General features: G+C 36.4%; 1 protein-coding gene across 2 annotated transcripts in view; it reads left to right on the top strand.

Annotated features, from left to right (window-relative positions):
- Positions 1-12,703, top strand: part of LOC133650602 (moesin-like) — a 34,335-nt gene extending 21,632 nt beyond the window's left edge. For both annotated transcript variants that reach the window (XM_062048035.1, XM_062048037.1), the window contains 8 exons: positions 1,394-1,540; positions 1,617-1,713; positions 1,785-1,948; positions 3,374-3,504; positions 3,576-3,736; positions 3,818-3,910; positions 6,331-6,561; positions 12,237-12,703. In XM_062048035.1, coding sequence (XP_061904019.1) covers positions 1,394-1,540; positions 1,617-1,713; positions 1,785-1,948; positions 3,374-3,504; positions 3,576-3,736; positions 3,818-3,910; positions 6,331-6,561; positions 12,237-12,401 — 1,189 coding nt within the window. In that variant the 3' untranslated portion in view covers positions 12,402-12,703. The remainder of the gene's footprint in view (positions 1-1,393; positions 1,541-1,616; positions 1,714-1,784; positions 1,949-3,373; positions 3,505-3,575; positions 3,737-3,817; positions 3,911-6,330; positions 6,562-12,236) is intronic.
- Positions 12,704-17,118: the final 4,415 nt, after the last annotated feature.

Below are 17,118 nucleotides of genomic sequence, written 5' to 3'. Positions count from 1 at the left end.
CTGCATGTGACTCTGAGTGAGTATTTCTGAGATGTGATATCAGAACATGCTTTATTGGCCAGGCATGTTTAACACACAACGAATTTGACTTGGTATTAGATTAGAAGTATTGACAGGTGTACTCCCTCCTCACATAACTAGCGCTTTACAGCCAATGCAAACTGCATATTTACAATTTGCAAGGCAAATGGTTTGTGTTCTTAGTTTTACTGTAACTTCATTGTGGAGACTATCAATAAACAACCTAGAGTTATTTTTTCATCTATAATTCAAGACTGTTCACAAATTTGGCAAACTAAATTCCAACATTCAGGGAGAGCAGAATAATGTGTCAATGAACCAGAGGTGTACAAAGTGCAGCCGGTGTTACGTTGTAGTAATAAAATAAGCAGGAACAACTAAAAAATAGACCCAAACAATATATTAGAAAAAAATGTATGTTAATACTAATTATTAATAACACACATTGTAATATATGTTTGATATTTTATTGCCTTTTTAAAGCAAATCTGTGCATCATCACAGATTATGCAAATATTATGATGACACCCCCACAAGTATATTGGCAATCTGTGAGAAACACTGTCTGGTACCTCCTGTTTATGCCAAAATTGGATCATTTTAGTCGGTCGATATTATCAATCATCTCAAATATTAGACGGTTCCAATGTATCCCAAAACATCTTCCAATTTAAACAATACTGTAGATTAAAATGAATAATTCAATATAAAGGTTCATATGTTGACTGAATCTTTATTGAAATATGTCATGTTGACATTTCCAATCCTGTTACAGATAAGTGTTTTGGAGGTATTTTAAATAAAATGGTGACCTGTGTACTAAGAACAAAAAAAAAAACACCAGCTGAATGTTATCCATCTAGTTCCCACAGTGGAATACAAATACACTTTATCCCAGATGCGACACACACACGCGCGCGCACACACACACACACACACACACACACACACACACACACACACACACACACACACACACACACACACACACACACTCTTTCAGAGGCATTGTCATAGTCAAAATAAACCAAAGCTGACACAGGCATGAGGGAGGGAACGCCCTGGATAGTTCACCATACTATCACAGGGTGGACACATTTACAAAACAATTTTTTGCCCTCAGTTAATTTTTTTGCTGGCCAGAATTTACCAGCCAGTGTGAACCCTTCATGATGTGGTTATTTATTTTTATGAGACCCTCCTTTCATTAAAATACATATAATCAGAGCAGTTATAAAACGAGGGTAAGCAAAACTAATGAAGAGGAGAGGACCTAGAAAAGATTATTGGAGCACAGGCAGTGATTTTGCTGTAGCATTTGGATGTCTAAAACAAAATCATTGATATTAAAACACATATTTTGTGTTTGCAGAGAGGAATCCATGATGGAGTACCTGAAGATTGCCCAAGACCTGGAGATGTATGGAGTCAACTACTTCAACATCAAGAATAAGAAAGGAACAGAGTTGTGGCTGGGAGTGGATGCTTTGGGACTCAACATTTATGAACAGAATGATAAGTAAGTGAAGACACACATTCAATGTAGCTTTGACATCTATTTCCCATACTGAAAAGTATATGCATGTTTTCAACAGAATGACACCCAAAATTGGATTTCCTTGGAGTGAAATCAGGAATATTTCCTTCAACGACAAGAAATTTGTCATCAAACCAATTGACAAGAAAGCACCAGTATGTTGACTTTTTAAATAAAAGGCTCGTTACGTATGAAAGCAGTTACAGATATTAATTTGCATTTACAGGACTTTGTATTTTACGCTCCGAGGCTGCGCATCAACAAGCGCATTTTGTCTCTGTGCATGGGAAATCACGAGCTGTACATGCGCCGCCGTAAACCCGACACCATCGAAGTGCAGCAGATGAAGGCTCAGGCCCGGGAGGAGAAGAATCTCAAGAAGATGGAACGGTAATCATCATCACACACCCACTCTCCGAAAAGACATTTGACTAAAAACATTATATCATTAAGGTGTGACATGCAGTCAGTCCTTATTTAGCTGAGATGAGCCGCAACATTGCTGCATATTACATCATTTATGACAAATGGGTTATACTTGTATAGCGCTTTTCTACCTTCAAGGTACTCAAAGCGCTATGACACTATTTCCACATTCACCCATTCACACACACATTCACACACTGATGGCTGGAGCTGCCATGCAAGGCCATAACCACGACCCGTAAGGAGCAAGGGTGAAGTGTCTTGCTCAAGGACACAACGAACGTGACAAGGTGGGAATCGAACCAGGAACCCTCAGGTTGCTGGCACGGCCACTCTCCCAACAGCGCCACGCCGTCCCCATTTGTGTTTAGACACAGAAACCTTGGATGTGATAAATGGTCTAATCTTACTAACCCTAACTTTATAGAGTTGTTGCAGTGTTTCCATACGCATCACCACAAATACATCTAGATTGTGAATGTAGCTTATCATTACAACTCTGTACAGTAGATGGCACCATAACTCTGTTTCTAAGCACCTCACACACAGCTGGTCTGCCAGAGATTAAGAAGACAAAGGACTTGTAACTTAGTTGCTATATTGAGCACGCATTCAGACACCTCTAGATTGTCTTTTGTTGTTTTGTAGTTGTTTTTCTTTGTTTCTTGCATCGAACAAAGAGCACCGTCTACCGAGTCAAATTCCTTTTGTGTTAAATATATTTGGTCAACAGATCTTGTTCTAATTTAAAAAAGCGACTAGCATGTGTGGCTATTCTCGACGAGCAGGGTTTAATGTGCTGGTTTTAGTAAGGCACTCATGTCGGGTTTGAGCTCAGGTTGAAGTTGACTCAGGAAGTTATGTTTATGTTTTAATTGTGTAAAATGTTACACAAAAAAAGGAAATTATTGAACACTTTATTTCCCATTAGTTTGTTTCAGTACCAAACATACATCAAATTAAATTCAAGTTAATAATAATAATGAATAAAGTGTGAACATTTTCTGCAATGGGATTGGCAGGGCCTCCAAACAAAATTCTGCTTAGGGTCCAATTTAGCCATGGAAAGTGTATGTAAAAGCACAGTGACGGCTTTGCCTTGCTTGTGATATACAAAAACACAAAAAGAAGCGACAGAAAAAAAGTTAATTAGTATTTCTGAACACATTTGTTTTGCTTTTCATGTTTGTTTTTTTTTTGCTCATTACGTGTCCAAAAAAATATCATGCTTCGTGGGCAGTTATGCAAATCTGTGGCGCAACCCACTGCCACAAATAGATTGCAGTTCTGTAGGAGACCCTTGCGTTGTTATGTGATGACTGCGTTGTCATCACATTAAGATAGTCGCGCTAATCAGTGGTGTAAAAATATGTTATCTCTTTGCGATAGGGCTCTGCTGGACAATGAAAAGAGGAAAAGGGAAACTGCAGAAAAGGAAAAGGAGAAGATCGAAAAGGAAAAAGAAGACTTAATGGAACGGTTAAGGCAGATTGAGGAGCAGACTAAACGGGCCCAACAAGGTGTGTGGTCTGTATGTTGGAGAAGATTGTTCTGCTGCAGCAAAGCTTACGTTGAATCATTTTGCGCGCAGAGCTGGAAGAGCAAACAATGAGAGCTCTCGAGTTGGAGCAGGAGAGAAAGCGAGCTCAGGTGGACGCTGAGCGCTTGGAGGCGGATCTGAAGGGCGCAGAAGACGCCAAGATGGCGCTCCTGCAGCAGTCTGAGAACCAGATGAAGAACCAAGAGCACCTGGTCAGTTATAGAAGTGCAGGAATTATTGTTTTGCTGCTTTAAATGAAAAAAAAACAACTTAAATTGGATTTGTGTTTTTAGGCCACTGAGTTAGCTGAGCTGACATCTAAGATTTCCCTTCTGGAGGATTCCAAGAAGAAGAAGGAAGAGGAGGCAGTGCTGTGGCAACATAAGGTGTGCTTCTTTCACTTTATCATATTTTACAGACCATAGAGCGCACCGGATTATAAGGCGCACTGCTGATGAGTGCGTCTATTCAGGTCTATTTTCATACAAAAGGCGCACCAGATTATAAGGCGCATTAAAGGGGTCATATTATGATTTTTTTCTAAATTTAAAACATTTCCTTGTGGTCTACATAACCTGTAATTGTGATTCTTTGGTCAAAATGTTGCATAGATTATGTTTTACAGACCATCTTAAAGTCGCTTTCTGACAGTCACTTCAGGATGCGCTGTTTTTGGACGGTCTTACTTACGTAGCTCCTCTTCGACAGCATCTTCTCCCCGTCATCTTTGTTGTAGCGTGCAAGGACAGGAGTTGAAGAAGTGTCAAAAGATGGAGCTAACTGTTTTAATGATATTCAGACTTTACTCAAATAAAAAATGGAGCAGCATCTCCTCATCCGTGGCTCACAAGTGTAATAACAACGTGTGTCCTGTGAAAAACCGTCTGACCGGAACTCTCTAATAACTAAAGTTCTGTGGGTGAATTGCATAAACTCACTACATCGGTAGTTTTTAGCGCTTTCATAGCGAGTCTACTGACAGATATAAGTTAGAACTTTAAGCTACTTTATATTAGAAATGGCAACAGCAGAGGATGAATGCCCCATAACAAGAAGATAGAGAAAAAGAAGAAACTTATCGACTATGTCGTCGCCACAAACTACAATGACGGACGCGCGCAAATTTTCAGGACTTATGCAGATCCCAAATAAACATCAGCAGGTACCAAGAGGTAAGAATAGTTGGTTTTGCATAACTTTGCAAAACAAAATGCCATATAATATGTCTGCTAATGGGTGCCATTTTGTGGTCCCTATACTCACACCATATTAATACTCTTATATCTGACTATGGTGGCCGTAATGCACCGACAATCCATCAGTGGTGTGGCTTCAAAGTTGTACTAAAACATTTTTGACAGATTTTTGAGCGCTGTGTGTAATGTTCTATATTCTCAATGGAACATTTAAAGTTTTGGTGTTTACTAGCGTCATAGTGCAGTCTACACATATCTCTTATGTGTGACTGCCATCTACTGGTCACATTTATTATTACACCATGTACCAAATAACATTGCTTCAAGGTTGGTAAGTACAACTAGAATTATTCCGTACATTAAGCGCCCCGGGTTATAAGGCGCACGATCGATTTTTTTGAAAAATTAAAGGATTTTAAGTGCACATTATAGTCCGAAAAATACGGTACGCCAAAATGCATTTAATAATTTTAGCTATTACACTAATTAGCTTTGTAACCAATAACACTCAACTTGGTTTAGATAGTTTAGCCTATATTTGGATTAGTTTTAGCATTTTGAATGCAATTTACTAAGATCTAAATACCTCGCGCTATAGAGCGTGTGCAGTTTATAAGATTATGTTTACTATTAGTAGGCGTTTTTGCGTGTGATCTACTAAGACTGCGTGTGCAATTGAAAAGTGGTGCATACTGCCTTATTTAAATGAGGATTTTGTGTGTAGCTGTGTACTATACAGGGCATCATCACAGAGACACTCATTTACTGCCATTCATGTTTGCTATGTTTTCAAACAAGCAGTAAACATCTACCACTTTTTACGGGCATTTTAGAAGCAATCGTGCAGTGCATCTACAAACGTTTGTACATTGACACCACTTTTTGTTTGTTTCTTTTATTTTAGCCGCTGATGCAAAAAAATTAATACTTCAACAAGTTTTTATTATATAGGATATATGTTAGTAAGAATATAAGTAAAAAAATAAACGTCATTACAAAAGAATATTAAATCGCACCAAAAAGCATAAATTTAATTTTTTTAATCAGCCCCTGAACTCATCCAGCAGCTATGAAATTAAAAGGATGTCATACGTTTCTGAGTCCATCGTGCGTCTTTGCAGCGCGAGCACTCCTTTTTCACAGCCGTGTGTAGAACTGTGTCAGTTTGCACGTCCTTTTCAGACACAAAATAGTGCTCACAAAACAGTGCTGAGTGTTGATAAATCACATTGTGTGTGCTGTTTAACATATCTGCATTTTCTCCTCCCAGTATTGTGGGCATTTTGATGATCAGCATATATTCTGCATATTAATGAAGAAAAAAAAAGACGCAAAATGGATTGCACGCCGAATTCTGCCACTTTGCACACATTTAGTAGATCAGCTTTGTGTGCTAACAAGTTTTGCACGTGTTTTAGTATATGCAGACTTTTAGTAAATCCGGCCCTATGTCTTATCATCTTTTTAAAGGCAGAGCTATGTCATTAGAATGGCTGAACACCTTTTTAAAGTGCCCAAAATACAGACATAAATATAGTACATTAGTTATAGTTTATAGAGCCCGCCTTTTAGCCCTGATTGACCAAGTGAGTATTGTTTCCTTCCCTCAGGCCACCATGGTGCAGGAGGACTTGGAGAAGACCAAAGAAGAGCTCAAAAACAAAGTGACGGTGGTCCATGTTCAGGAGCCCATCAACACTGAGAATGAGCACGATGAGAACGACGAAAGCAGTGCAGAGGCCAGCGCTGAGTTCACATCTGCGGCCGCGTACAAGGATCGCAGCGAGGAAGAGCGCATGACAGAGGCGGAGAAGAATGAGCGTTTGCAGAAACATCTACTCGTAAGTCGGACATCTTGTATTTTAGTACACGGTTAACATTGTTTGATAAAGAATTCAGTAGAATCAAGCTAGATAACTTATTTTACACACATTATAAACTAGGAACACTTGCAAAAGTTCTACTATACGGCCACACGATGGCAGCAAAAAGCCATGAAATTGTCTCTTAATGACAGAGGTTATCATGTTCTACTTTTTATCAATTCTTACAGTCTTCTGTAGTCAGTACAGAGTTGTGCATCATGTAAGTGTATATGCTAGCTCCACTGAACTACAAACTTATAGTTTTTCTCCTTCTATCCCCTCCTGCTCCAGCCCGACTGCACCAAATGATAATATAAATACATTTAATAAAGTCAAATACAAATAAGGCAACAAGAGAAGTATCCTACACTTCTCTTTTGTAAAGTAAATCTGAACAGCCGATATGGGCATCTACGTCAACTACGGTATATGATTTGCCTGAGAAGCTGGACAGGACCCAAAAAAAACAAAAACAAAAAAACTTATAGCTGTGGTGCAGGGGTTTACTAGGGCTGTCTGCAAATACTCCAATTGTGGACGACTAGGAGGGAGGTGATATACAACAAGAACAGAACACCATAGCTTATGTTATCATTAGTGGTTTAACAGAACATATATTTTCTAATGTCTATATTTTTCACAATCACTGTATTTACTACAGAGCGCACCGGTATTTAAGGCCGAATTTGAGAAGAAAAAAGTTTTTTGTACTAACATTAGCCGCACCAAATTATAAGCCGCAGATATATACTGGTACGAAATATTTTGTAAATGTTTACTTACATACCTTAATTGTTTTCCAATGTGCCTGTCACATGGCAGTAAAACAGATGATCAAACAAAACAGAAGTCAACGTCATGGACCCACTAGCTGCGGAAGCTTGCTGTTCAATAAGTTAATTAGAATCAATAACTACACGGTGACGTCTTGGTAAATTTACAAAACTGAAGCAATACAAAAAAATGCCATTGTTAGTTAATAATACTAACACAGATATTTTTAAACATGTTAGCACATTTGCTAATGCTAACAACGCTAGCTTGATTACATTACGATAGCCCGTACAAATATGCATGAAAACACTCTCACAGACATCACACGTGTCTGTTTGGTAAGTATGAATTGTTTGTTATTTTATAAAACTTACAAACGGCGGAACAGAAACGCTTTGGAAGGTTTTACATCCAGTTCCAGGCATGACACAGGAAGTACATTTTCAACCCGCACCACCTGCAGTGACCAAACTCGTCCAAAAAAATGGTGCCTTAGCACAAACAATAACACACTTTTTCTGTGTCTCTGTCGGTGTTATATGAACACTATTTGTTGAATACAAAACATTATGGCAGTTAGAAAAGAAAAAATAATAAATTAGCTGCACCATTTTATAAGCCGTAGGGTTCAAAGCGTGGGAAAAAAGTACAGGATTATAGTCCAGAAAATACAGTACTAATGACAGTGAATAAAAATTGCTCGTCAGTCGAGGAAGCATACACAAAAACAGTCCCAGAGAAGCAACCAAGGATTCGCAGTTCTGTTGTTTTGTACAATAAAATATACAATCTATGATAACTAACTAGTAGCTAAACTTTGCCAAATCGCTATCATTAGCTAACAACACACAAAGCTAATGCATGTGTGTATACGGACGTAGTTTACGTAATTTATTGCCGCTCTTCCTTCGAACTCCTGCACGCCTGCATCTGCACAGCATGAGTCCAAGGAATGCGGAAATGTAATTACCATTAAAGGACTTTTTTCACAATCATCCTAAATAACACCATGTTTTGTTATTCATTATGCATGTTTCACACAAATGATAAAATGTATGATTTATTGGGTTATGGAGGGGTTTTTTTGCTGGTGAACTGAAAGCGCTTCCAGCACTTGGATTTTTTTTTAACATCTTCACGTGACCAGTCAGTACACAGTACTACATAGTGCTGGGTGGTATGGCTGAAAACTGTATATGAAACTGATACAAGTTTTTCATATTGGTCGATATCAACTTCATCACGATGCAAGTTTTTTATATAGGTTGATATCGATAATTATTGATATTTTTTATGGAGCAGGATAAAAATATATTAGATGTTAAATATAACCTTCCTCTGATTATTATCCCCTCAAGGCAGAAAGGAAAGGTAATGTCAACCCAATTATGGAGAACAATTAAAGTAATTAAAATTCTTTATTCGCAATAAACACTTAACAATAACCTATTTAAATTAAGGTGCAAAAACAAACATATATATTTTTTAAGTTTATTAAAGTGTAACAAAATATTGCGTGTGAAAATGTAAACAAAGGGAAACCTGAGAAGAACCATTTTTTGCAGGTTTACTGCCAGGAAGTTGTGTGGTCTGTGTAACATTTAATTTGGTCTGTTATTATTATTTATTATGTAAATTAATTCATGTTTTGCAGTAATGAATATTTAAATATTATTGGACCAAATTATTATTTTAAAAGTAGCACATTTTATTTCTATTTAATTTATTTTATCGATACAGTCTGCACTTTAGTTCCTACCTGTTGTTTCCGTAAATCTGAATAGGGAACAGACGATATATAATATCTGAAACCCATCTTGACTCCTCTTTTGAGGATGTTGAATTAGCTGTAGACGGATACACAATTTTTAGGAATGATAGAACAAGATATGGTGGAGGTGTAGCTGTGTATGTGCAGAGTCACATTCCTGTGAAAGTAAGACATGATTTAATGTTTGCTGATATTTAGGCCCTGTGGATCCAGGTTCACCTGCCACAGACCAAACCCATACTGGTTGGGTGCTGCTATAGACCACCTAGTGCCGATATAAAATACCTGGATTTAATATGCAAGATGTTGGATAAATCTAGTGATGAGAACAGAGAGATATATTTTACTGGGGACACAAACATTGATTGGTCCGCTATGTGCCCGCTGAAAAAGAAACTTGTAACCTCACACAGACCATTACAGTACCAACCAGATCAACTATAAATAGAAATGGGCTAAAGTCATCCAAATGCATTGACCACCTATTCACTAATGTTCCTGATAAATGCACTAAAACAGTATCAATAGCTCTTGGCTTTACGGACCACAACTTAATTGCAATAAGGAGGAAGACCAAGCTCTCCAAAGCTCCTAGTGTAACAATACATAAAAGGTCTTATAAATATTTTAATGAAGTAAAATTTATAGATGATGTGAAACATGTTAACTGGGAAACTGTGTGTCTTGAGGAGGATCCTGAAGCTGCTTTGAGCACATTCATGAAGTTATTTTTGCAGATTGCAGATAAGCATGCTCCTGTCAGGAAAACAACTGTCAAGGCAAATGGCGCCCCCTGGTTAGGGAATGAGCTCAAAGCACTTATGAAGCAACGTAACCAGGCTAAAAAGTTGGCGGACTCTTCTGGTCTACTTTCTGATGCGATGATCTATCGTAAATTAAGAAATCATGTAACTAAAATAAATAGAGGTAATAAAAAGGTATATTATCAGACAAAGATCTATGACTTTAGACATGATGGTAAACAATTGTGGAAAATTTTAAATCAAATAATGGGAAGATCAGCATCATGTAAAACAAATTCGTATATAGAAGTTGATGGAGCTTACCTGACTAAGCCAATGGAAATTGCTACATATTTTAATAATTACTTCACAAACAAGGTGGAAAATCTGAGAGTGAATATGACGCCTTCTGATGGCTCCTCCTCATGCACATTAATTGAAAATCACATAATGAAGGGTAAAAACTGCTGGTTCGATTTTGTACCAGTTGGTAGTTCTGATATTGAGAAATTGTTGTTATCACTGCCATCTGATAAACCTGCTGGGACGGACATGTTAGATGGCAAATTGTTAAGAATTGCGGCATGCCATGTATCAACTCCGATTTGTCATATATTTAATAAATCATTAAGATATGGAGTCTGTCCTGGGGTTTGGAAGGAGGCCAAAGTCATCCCTCTACCCAAGGACAAAAATAAAGATTTTACTGGTAAAAACAGTAGACCAATAAGCATACTTCCTGTTCTTAGTAAATTGATGGAAAAAGTTGTTTTCAAACAAATTCAAGATTACTTTACCTACAACAAACTGATGTCGTGTTCCCAGCATGCTTATAGGCAAGGTCACTCAACATCTACTGCTTTAGCTCAGCTGACTGATGACTGGCTGTCACAAATGGATGTCAAGAAGATGGTTGGTACTGTCCTGATTGACTTTAGTGCAGCATTCGATGTCATAGATCACAACATAATGATCTCCAAACTGAGAAAATATGGTTTTAATAGTATGTCACTTTCTTGGATGTTGAGCTATCTATCAGGAAGATCACAGAGAGTGTGTTTTAATGGTAGCCTATCTGAACACAAGTACAATTACTGCGGCGTGCCTCAAGGAAGCTGCTTAGGTCCTTTACTTTTTATTATTTTTACTAATGATCTTCCCTGTGTTACAACAAACACCAATATGGTTATGTATGCAGATGACACAACTCTATACAGTACTGCCTCTACCTTAAATGACCTACAAAATAACTTAAATCAGGACCTGGAGAGAGTGTCACTCTGGGTAAATGATAGTAAACTTGTTGTGAATATTGACAAAACAAAAAGCATTCTTTTTGGATCCAGGCATATGCTTGTTGATGACCCACAGCTTCATATTTCAATGTCAGACATACCTATTAAGCAGGTCAAAAAAGCAAAACTGCTTGGTGTGCTATTAGACAGTCAACTGTCATGGTCCGATCATATTGATGGTATTTCAATGAAAATGGGAAGAGGTCTAGCCATGGTCAGGAAGTGCTCCACCTTCTTGACATCCTCAACAATGGCTCAAGTGATACAGTCCTTGGTTTTCTGTCATCTTCATTACTGTCCTATAATATGGTCCGCTACGACTAAGTCTGACCTGAACAAACTGCAATTTGTACAGAACAGAGCGGCTAGACTGGTACTTAAATGTTCTTTGCGCACTAATATTTCATATATGCATTCACGCCTGTCCTGGTTGTCTGTTGAACAAAAGATGCATTGTAGTCTCCTAATGTTCTTTCGAACTATCATTTTAGATCAATCACCAGATTACTTTTACAAACAGTTTTTAAAATCAACCAACACACATATTCATGACACTAGGAATGCCAGCAATGGCTATTTGACACTTCCTGCTCCCAGGACCAATTTCCTCAAACATACAGTCATGTATAGATGTACATCATTCTGGAATGGGTTGCCACCTCACATTAATCTCTCACAAAGTAAATTGTCATTCAAGACAGCTTTAAAGATACACCTTTTGCAGCTGCCCACATGACGTGAATTTTAATACTGGTTTTAACTAGCTTTTTATCTTATGTTGTATTTTTCCATTGTATAATGTCTGGTAATGCATGTATTCTTTGTATTTAAATTTTGTATGCTCCTATATGGACCCCAGGAAGACTAGCAGTCGCCTTGGCGTCAGCTAATGGGGATCCATTCAATAAACACAATAAACACTTTGGGGAAAATGGTGCACACCCCAAAATCCTAATAAATGTTATGAATTGTTGTAAGTCTGGAGACATGGATGATGCGGTCAGGCTAAGAACTTCACACAGTACTGGACTTCTTCAAATGTGTGCCTTTCTTCGGCTGTAATTCCAGGCTTTGAGCTCAGAGCTGGCCAACGCTCGGGACGAGACCAAGAAGACGGTCAACGACATGATCCATGCCGAGAACATGCGAGCGGGGCGAGACAAGTACAAGACCCTCAGACAGATCCGGTCAGGGAACACCAAGCAGCGCATTGATGAGTTTGAATGTATGTGATGTGTGGCCGTCGTGAGGCTCAGTCCACCACACTGCAGCCGTGCGTCACTCAAGCGCTTTGTCTCCTACAAATTCAATCAGCTCCAAATCAGCACAATGTACAAATATGGAAGGAAATTGCTCTTTTTTTTAAACTCTGCAAGTCACTGGTGGATAAGGGACATACTGTATTTTATAAGTGCCTTCGTCACGAGGAAGGTTTTGTAGCATATCTATGATAAAAACATCAACTATTTGTCATTTTGTATCTCAAAAATAAAGAGCTGAAGGGCCAGCCTAACTCTGTGCCCTTTATACAAACATTTCTGTTGTACATGTGCAAACTGCATTTTTCTGATTATTTTCATTAATTGAAGTCATACAAATTAGAACCCTAAAAACAAATTGAACCTAAATATCTCGTCTATGCATCAGACCTAACATATCGTACGTTTAAAGCTCAGAGTTTAGTTTTTAATCAAATAGTTTTGTTGTTGCAAATGGATGCACTGTAGATCTTTTCAATGCAGCGTCCTGCATACAGTATGTCTTCTGTAAAGTGGAATAAAAGAACAATCTGACCTTACCTAAAATGCCTTTTTGCATATAATCATTTTCTTTAACATGCACTGGAACATCGCAATTTGCAATATTAACCAAAACAATAAGCAGGAGCTCCAATTCATGCATTTTTTTCAAATATACTGTATGTATTTAATGAATAACTTTTGTATTTTTGTGATTTGGATTTTTTTCTGATGTGATAGAATCATGTACGGTGTCATTATAAAAGAAGAAAAAAACACTGCTGAGGATATTTTTGTATGACAGAAAATCATCAATATTGAAGAAAGTATTAGTTGTAAAGTAATGAGGCTAGTTGAAGGAACAAGCAACACCCTGAGCACCAATAACAATAAATTTTACTTCACAACGTCAACCGTGACTCTGCAAATTAATATCATGTGCCACCATGGAGGGTTTTGCTTGTTCATATGTTTTTAGACATTAATCTTTGAAAGATGTATTTACAATATTTTGCAAGGTCAAAATAAAAGTATTATAGCAGTAGGTGTTTCTATTTACTCTATTTTCATGCGTCCAGCTTGTTATACAGTCATAGTATTTTTTTGTCCATTCTTCCTCAAAGTACCAAGAAAACACTTTGCTATTTTGGATACTTTTTGCCAATAACTTATTTAAATGATGCTGTACTTAATGTTGGAGATGAACAGGCATATTAACATGTACGTCTGCAGCTCTTATGTGAAAGAGGTGGACTCCGTGATGTTTGAAATATGAAGGATTATGAATGATAATTACCGGTTAGCGTGTATTGCCAAAGTTGCTCATCAGAACCTTTTTGCTTCATTTTCACCAGTGAATAAAAAGACACAAAAAATGCTTTATTTCTTGCACATCACCCATGTTGTTTTTGAATGTATTTTTAATCTGTCATTTAAAGAAGGGATGACTCAAATATTTTTTTTAATTGACGGCCACATCGTATTTATGGCCACCCTCACAGGGCCGACTAACGGTGAGTATACAGTATATGAATTATATAAACATAAAAGCCTCCTTACACAATTGCCTATGCATTACATTATACTATTTACCTTATCTTCAACAGACCAGGTTGTCAATGAAATTAGATTTGTTTAAAGGGTTTTTTAAACCAGGCCCAGTCCAGATAATGTCCAAGTCGGACTCAGCAACACACACCTTCATTCATGTACACAGAAACAAATTAGGGAACACAACAGATTGCATATAATTTATAAACAAAATTACATTTTCAAAATAAGCATTTATGTACAGTCCAGATTATGTCCAGGTCACTCAAATTAGGGAACACAACAACAGATATCATATATAAACATAATTATACTTTCAAAATAAGCCTTTGAGGACTTCTCATCTTTTTTTAAATGTTTTTTGGCATCATTATCGTTTTCAACCATGTAACTTTCTAAAGTTAGAAAATACTGAATAAATGTTTTAAAGAAAGTAATACTAAGTGAATATCTGTTTTTGGCCTTAAAAATAAACATTTTACTGAGTACTATAATTAAATTGACTAAATCATGATTGTCAATGAACTCTCTTAAAATAACAGAAACCACATCAAGCTTCATAAACAAACCAATCCTTAAGCACATTTTTTCAACTTCCACCCAAAACAAAGACACAATATGACAATACCAAAACAAATGCAGGGTGGATTCAGGCTCCTCACAACAAAATCGGCAATCATCTGACTCATATTCCATAATTTTAAAATTTTCCCTGTGGGTAAGAAGTTGTAAATAATTTTAATTTGAAAATAACGATTTTGCACATCGATAGTGGTTTTATAGATTAGTTTGAATATGGCATCCCATGGCAACGGGCAGTCAAAAAAGTCCTCCCATTTTCCATTTGTGTTGTATGAGGCAGCCTTCAAAGATTTCTTTATTAAATAAAAATTATATATTTTTCTATTTATTTTAGTTCCTATTTGCCAACTAGAATTTCTTATTAGAGGTTTACAAACTAATAATTTAGTAGTTCCATAATGAATTATTTGTTTCCATCTTTTCCCAACTACTCCAGTTAGTTGATAAAATGACAAGCTTGAGCAAGCATCACCATACATAGCTCTAAATTCATCATACTTCATAATTTTACCATTCTCATTGATAATATCATTGACAAAAATGATTCCTCTTTCAAACATATTTTTCCAAAAGAAAGGCTTTCCATCTATTACAATATTAGAGTTCATCCATATTAACTGCTGCAAAATCGTCTCTTTTTTCTGGCACATAAAATTGAAAACACCACTATGAGTGGATTGTTTCCTTTATGAACCCCGCCATGTTTCCCAGCAGACTCTCTGGGAGGGGATCACTTGTAAAAAAGGATACAATTTCTTTTGATACAGTACATGTTTTTTGTCCAACAGGACATTTGTGTACCACTCAATGTTTAAATACATCTTTGGAACAATTGATGCTTTTAAAGACAGACACATAGCTTCAAGGTTGAGAAGTTTCAGGCCCCCATATTCATACTCTTTGTACAAAACCTTTCTTTTAATATTTTCTGGTTTGCCGTTCCAGACAAAATCGAAGACCCTCCGCTCATAAATCTTAAAAACGTTTTGTGATGGAGCTGGTAATGACAAAAACAAATAAATAAATTGAGGAATAATTAACAAGTTGGCAATAGACATTTTACCATACAAGGTTAGGGATTTCCCTTTCCATAATTGCATAATTTTGTCCAGCTTTCTTAGTCTATTATCATAATTTACTGAGCCTAGATCTTCCAGATTTTCTGGGACAACAACACCAAGTATGTTAACTGGTCCATCTGTCCACAAAACAGGCACTTTGCATTCCATTCGAAAGGACGTTCCCTTTAGATTTGCGATCCTTAACATTTTACATTTATCATAATTAAGCTAAAGGCCAGATTGCTGTGAAAATATGTCCAAAATATTAAGAAGGTTCCGCAAACAATGAGGAAAAATCTTATCTTTGTGAATCAGCCTTTTCTGACATGAACTTCATCAAGAACAAACACAGAACACGCTTCACTGATGCACATCTGCAAGACTCACTCAGAGTTGCAGTGTCAAGTTACACACCAGAGTACAACACACTAGTTAACAGCATGCAATGCCAGGCTTCCCACTAACTGACAAAGAAACAGATAACAGATTTGGTGTCCAGTTCAAAGTGTGACATGATTTAAAAATTTGAGAGTTTACTTTTGTATTTTACATGAGTTATTATTTGTACAAACATGGTGCAAAGTAATTCATGATTTGTTAAAAAATGTTAGTGGCTAGCTAGTTAAAATGGGATATTGTGATTTCACAAGACTGTCTTAGAAGTGATCATTTAAAAATGTTCAATTTGAAAAATGTGCACTTAGAGAAAATATAAAAATAAAGTGTTGCATATTGATATTTATCTGTTTCTATATATATTTATTGTGAGAAATCATTAAGATGATCAGTGTTTCCACAAAGATAAATATCATTAATTATTAATAATAACAGAGTTAAAGGTAAATTGAGCAAATTGGCTACTTCTGGCAATTTATTTAAGTGTGTATCTAACTGGTAGCCCTTCGCATTAATCAGTACCCAAGAAGTAGCCCTTGGTTTCAAAAAGGTTGGTGACCCCTGCTTTAGAATATGTTGTTGCATGATCAAATGGTATTAAAGTTAAAAAAATAAGAAAATGCATGCAGTGCATTGTTTCTGTCAAAATAGGAAAAACTTATATTTTGCCAGAAATAAAATGTGCTTTATTAACTTATATTACATCCAGGCTCATTTAAAGGTAACTACACAAGAAAATAATGTTGCATATATTTATTTATTTTTAATAAAACTAACTAGTTGCGTGCATGACAATTTCTCAGTGAAATACAATTTAAGAAATCATACTATAAAGAAATGTAATTTGAAAAAGGATTACATTAGAAATTAAATTATAATTTTAAGAAGTAAAGTTAAGGTTTTTATATATGTAATTAATAATGTATAGGTAACTAGATGTATTGAGTGAAACCTGTGATTTAAAGAGATCATTTTACAAAGAAAATAATTTTGCATTTACCTGATATTGTAATATTAGCCATTTGCATACATGACATTTTCTCAGTGAAATACACTTTAAGAAAATAAACTTTTAACTGTGTAATATATATATATATGCATAAATATATATACTGTGTATAT

The sequence above is a fragment of the Entelurus aequoreus genome, linkage group LG05 (assembly GCF_033978785.1).
Source record: "Entelurus aequoreus isolate RoL-2023_Sb linkage group LG05, RoL_Eaeq_v1.1, whole genome shotgun sequence".
NCBI lineage: Eukaryota > Metazoa > Chordata > Actinopteri > Syngnathiformes > Syngnathidae > Entelurus > Entelurus aequoreus.
This window is presented reverse-complemented; position numbering and strand designations above follow the sequence as displayed.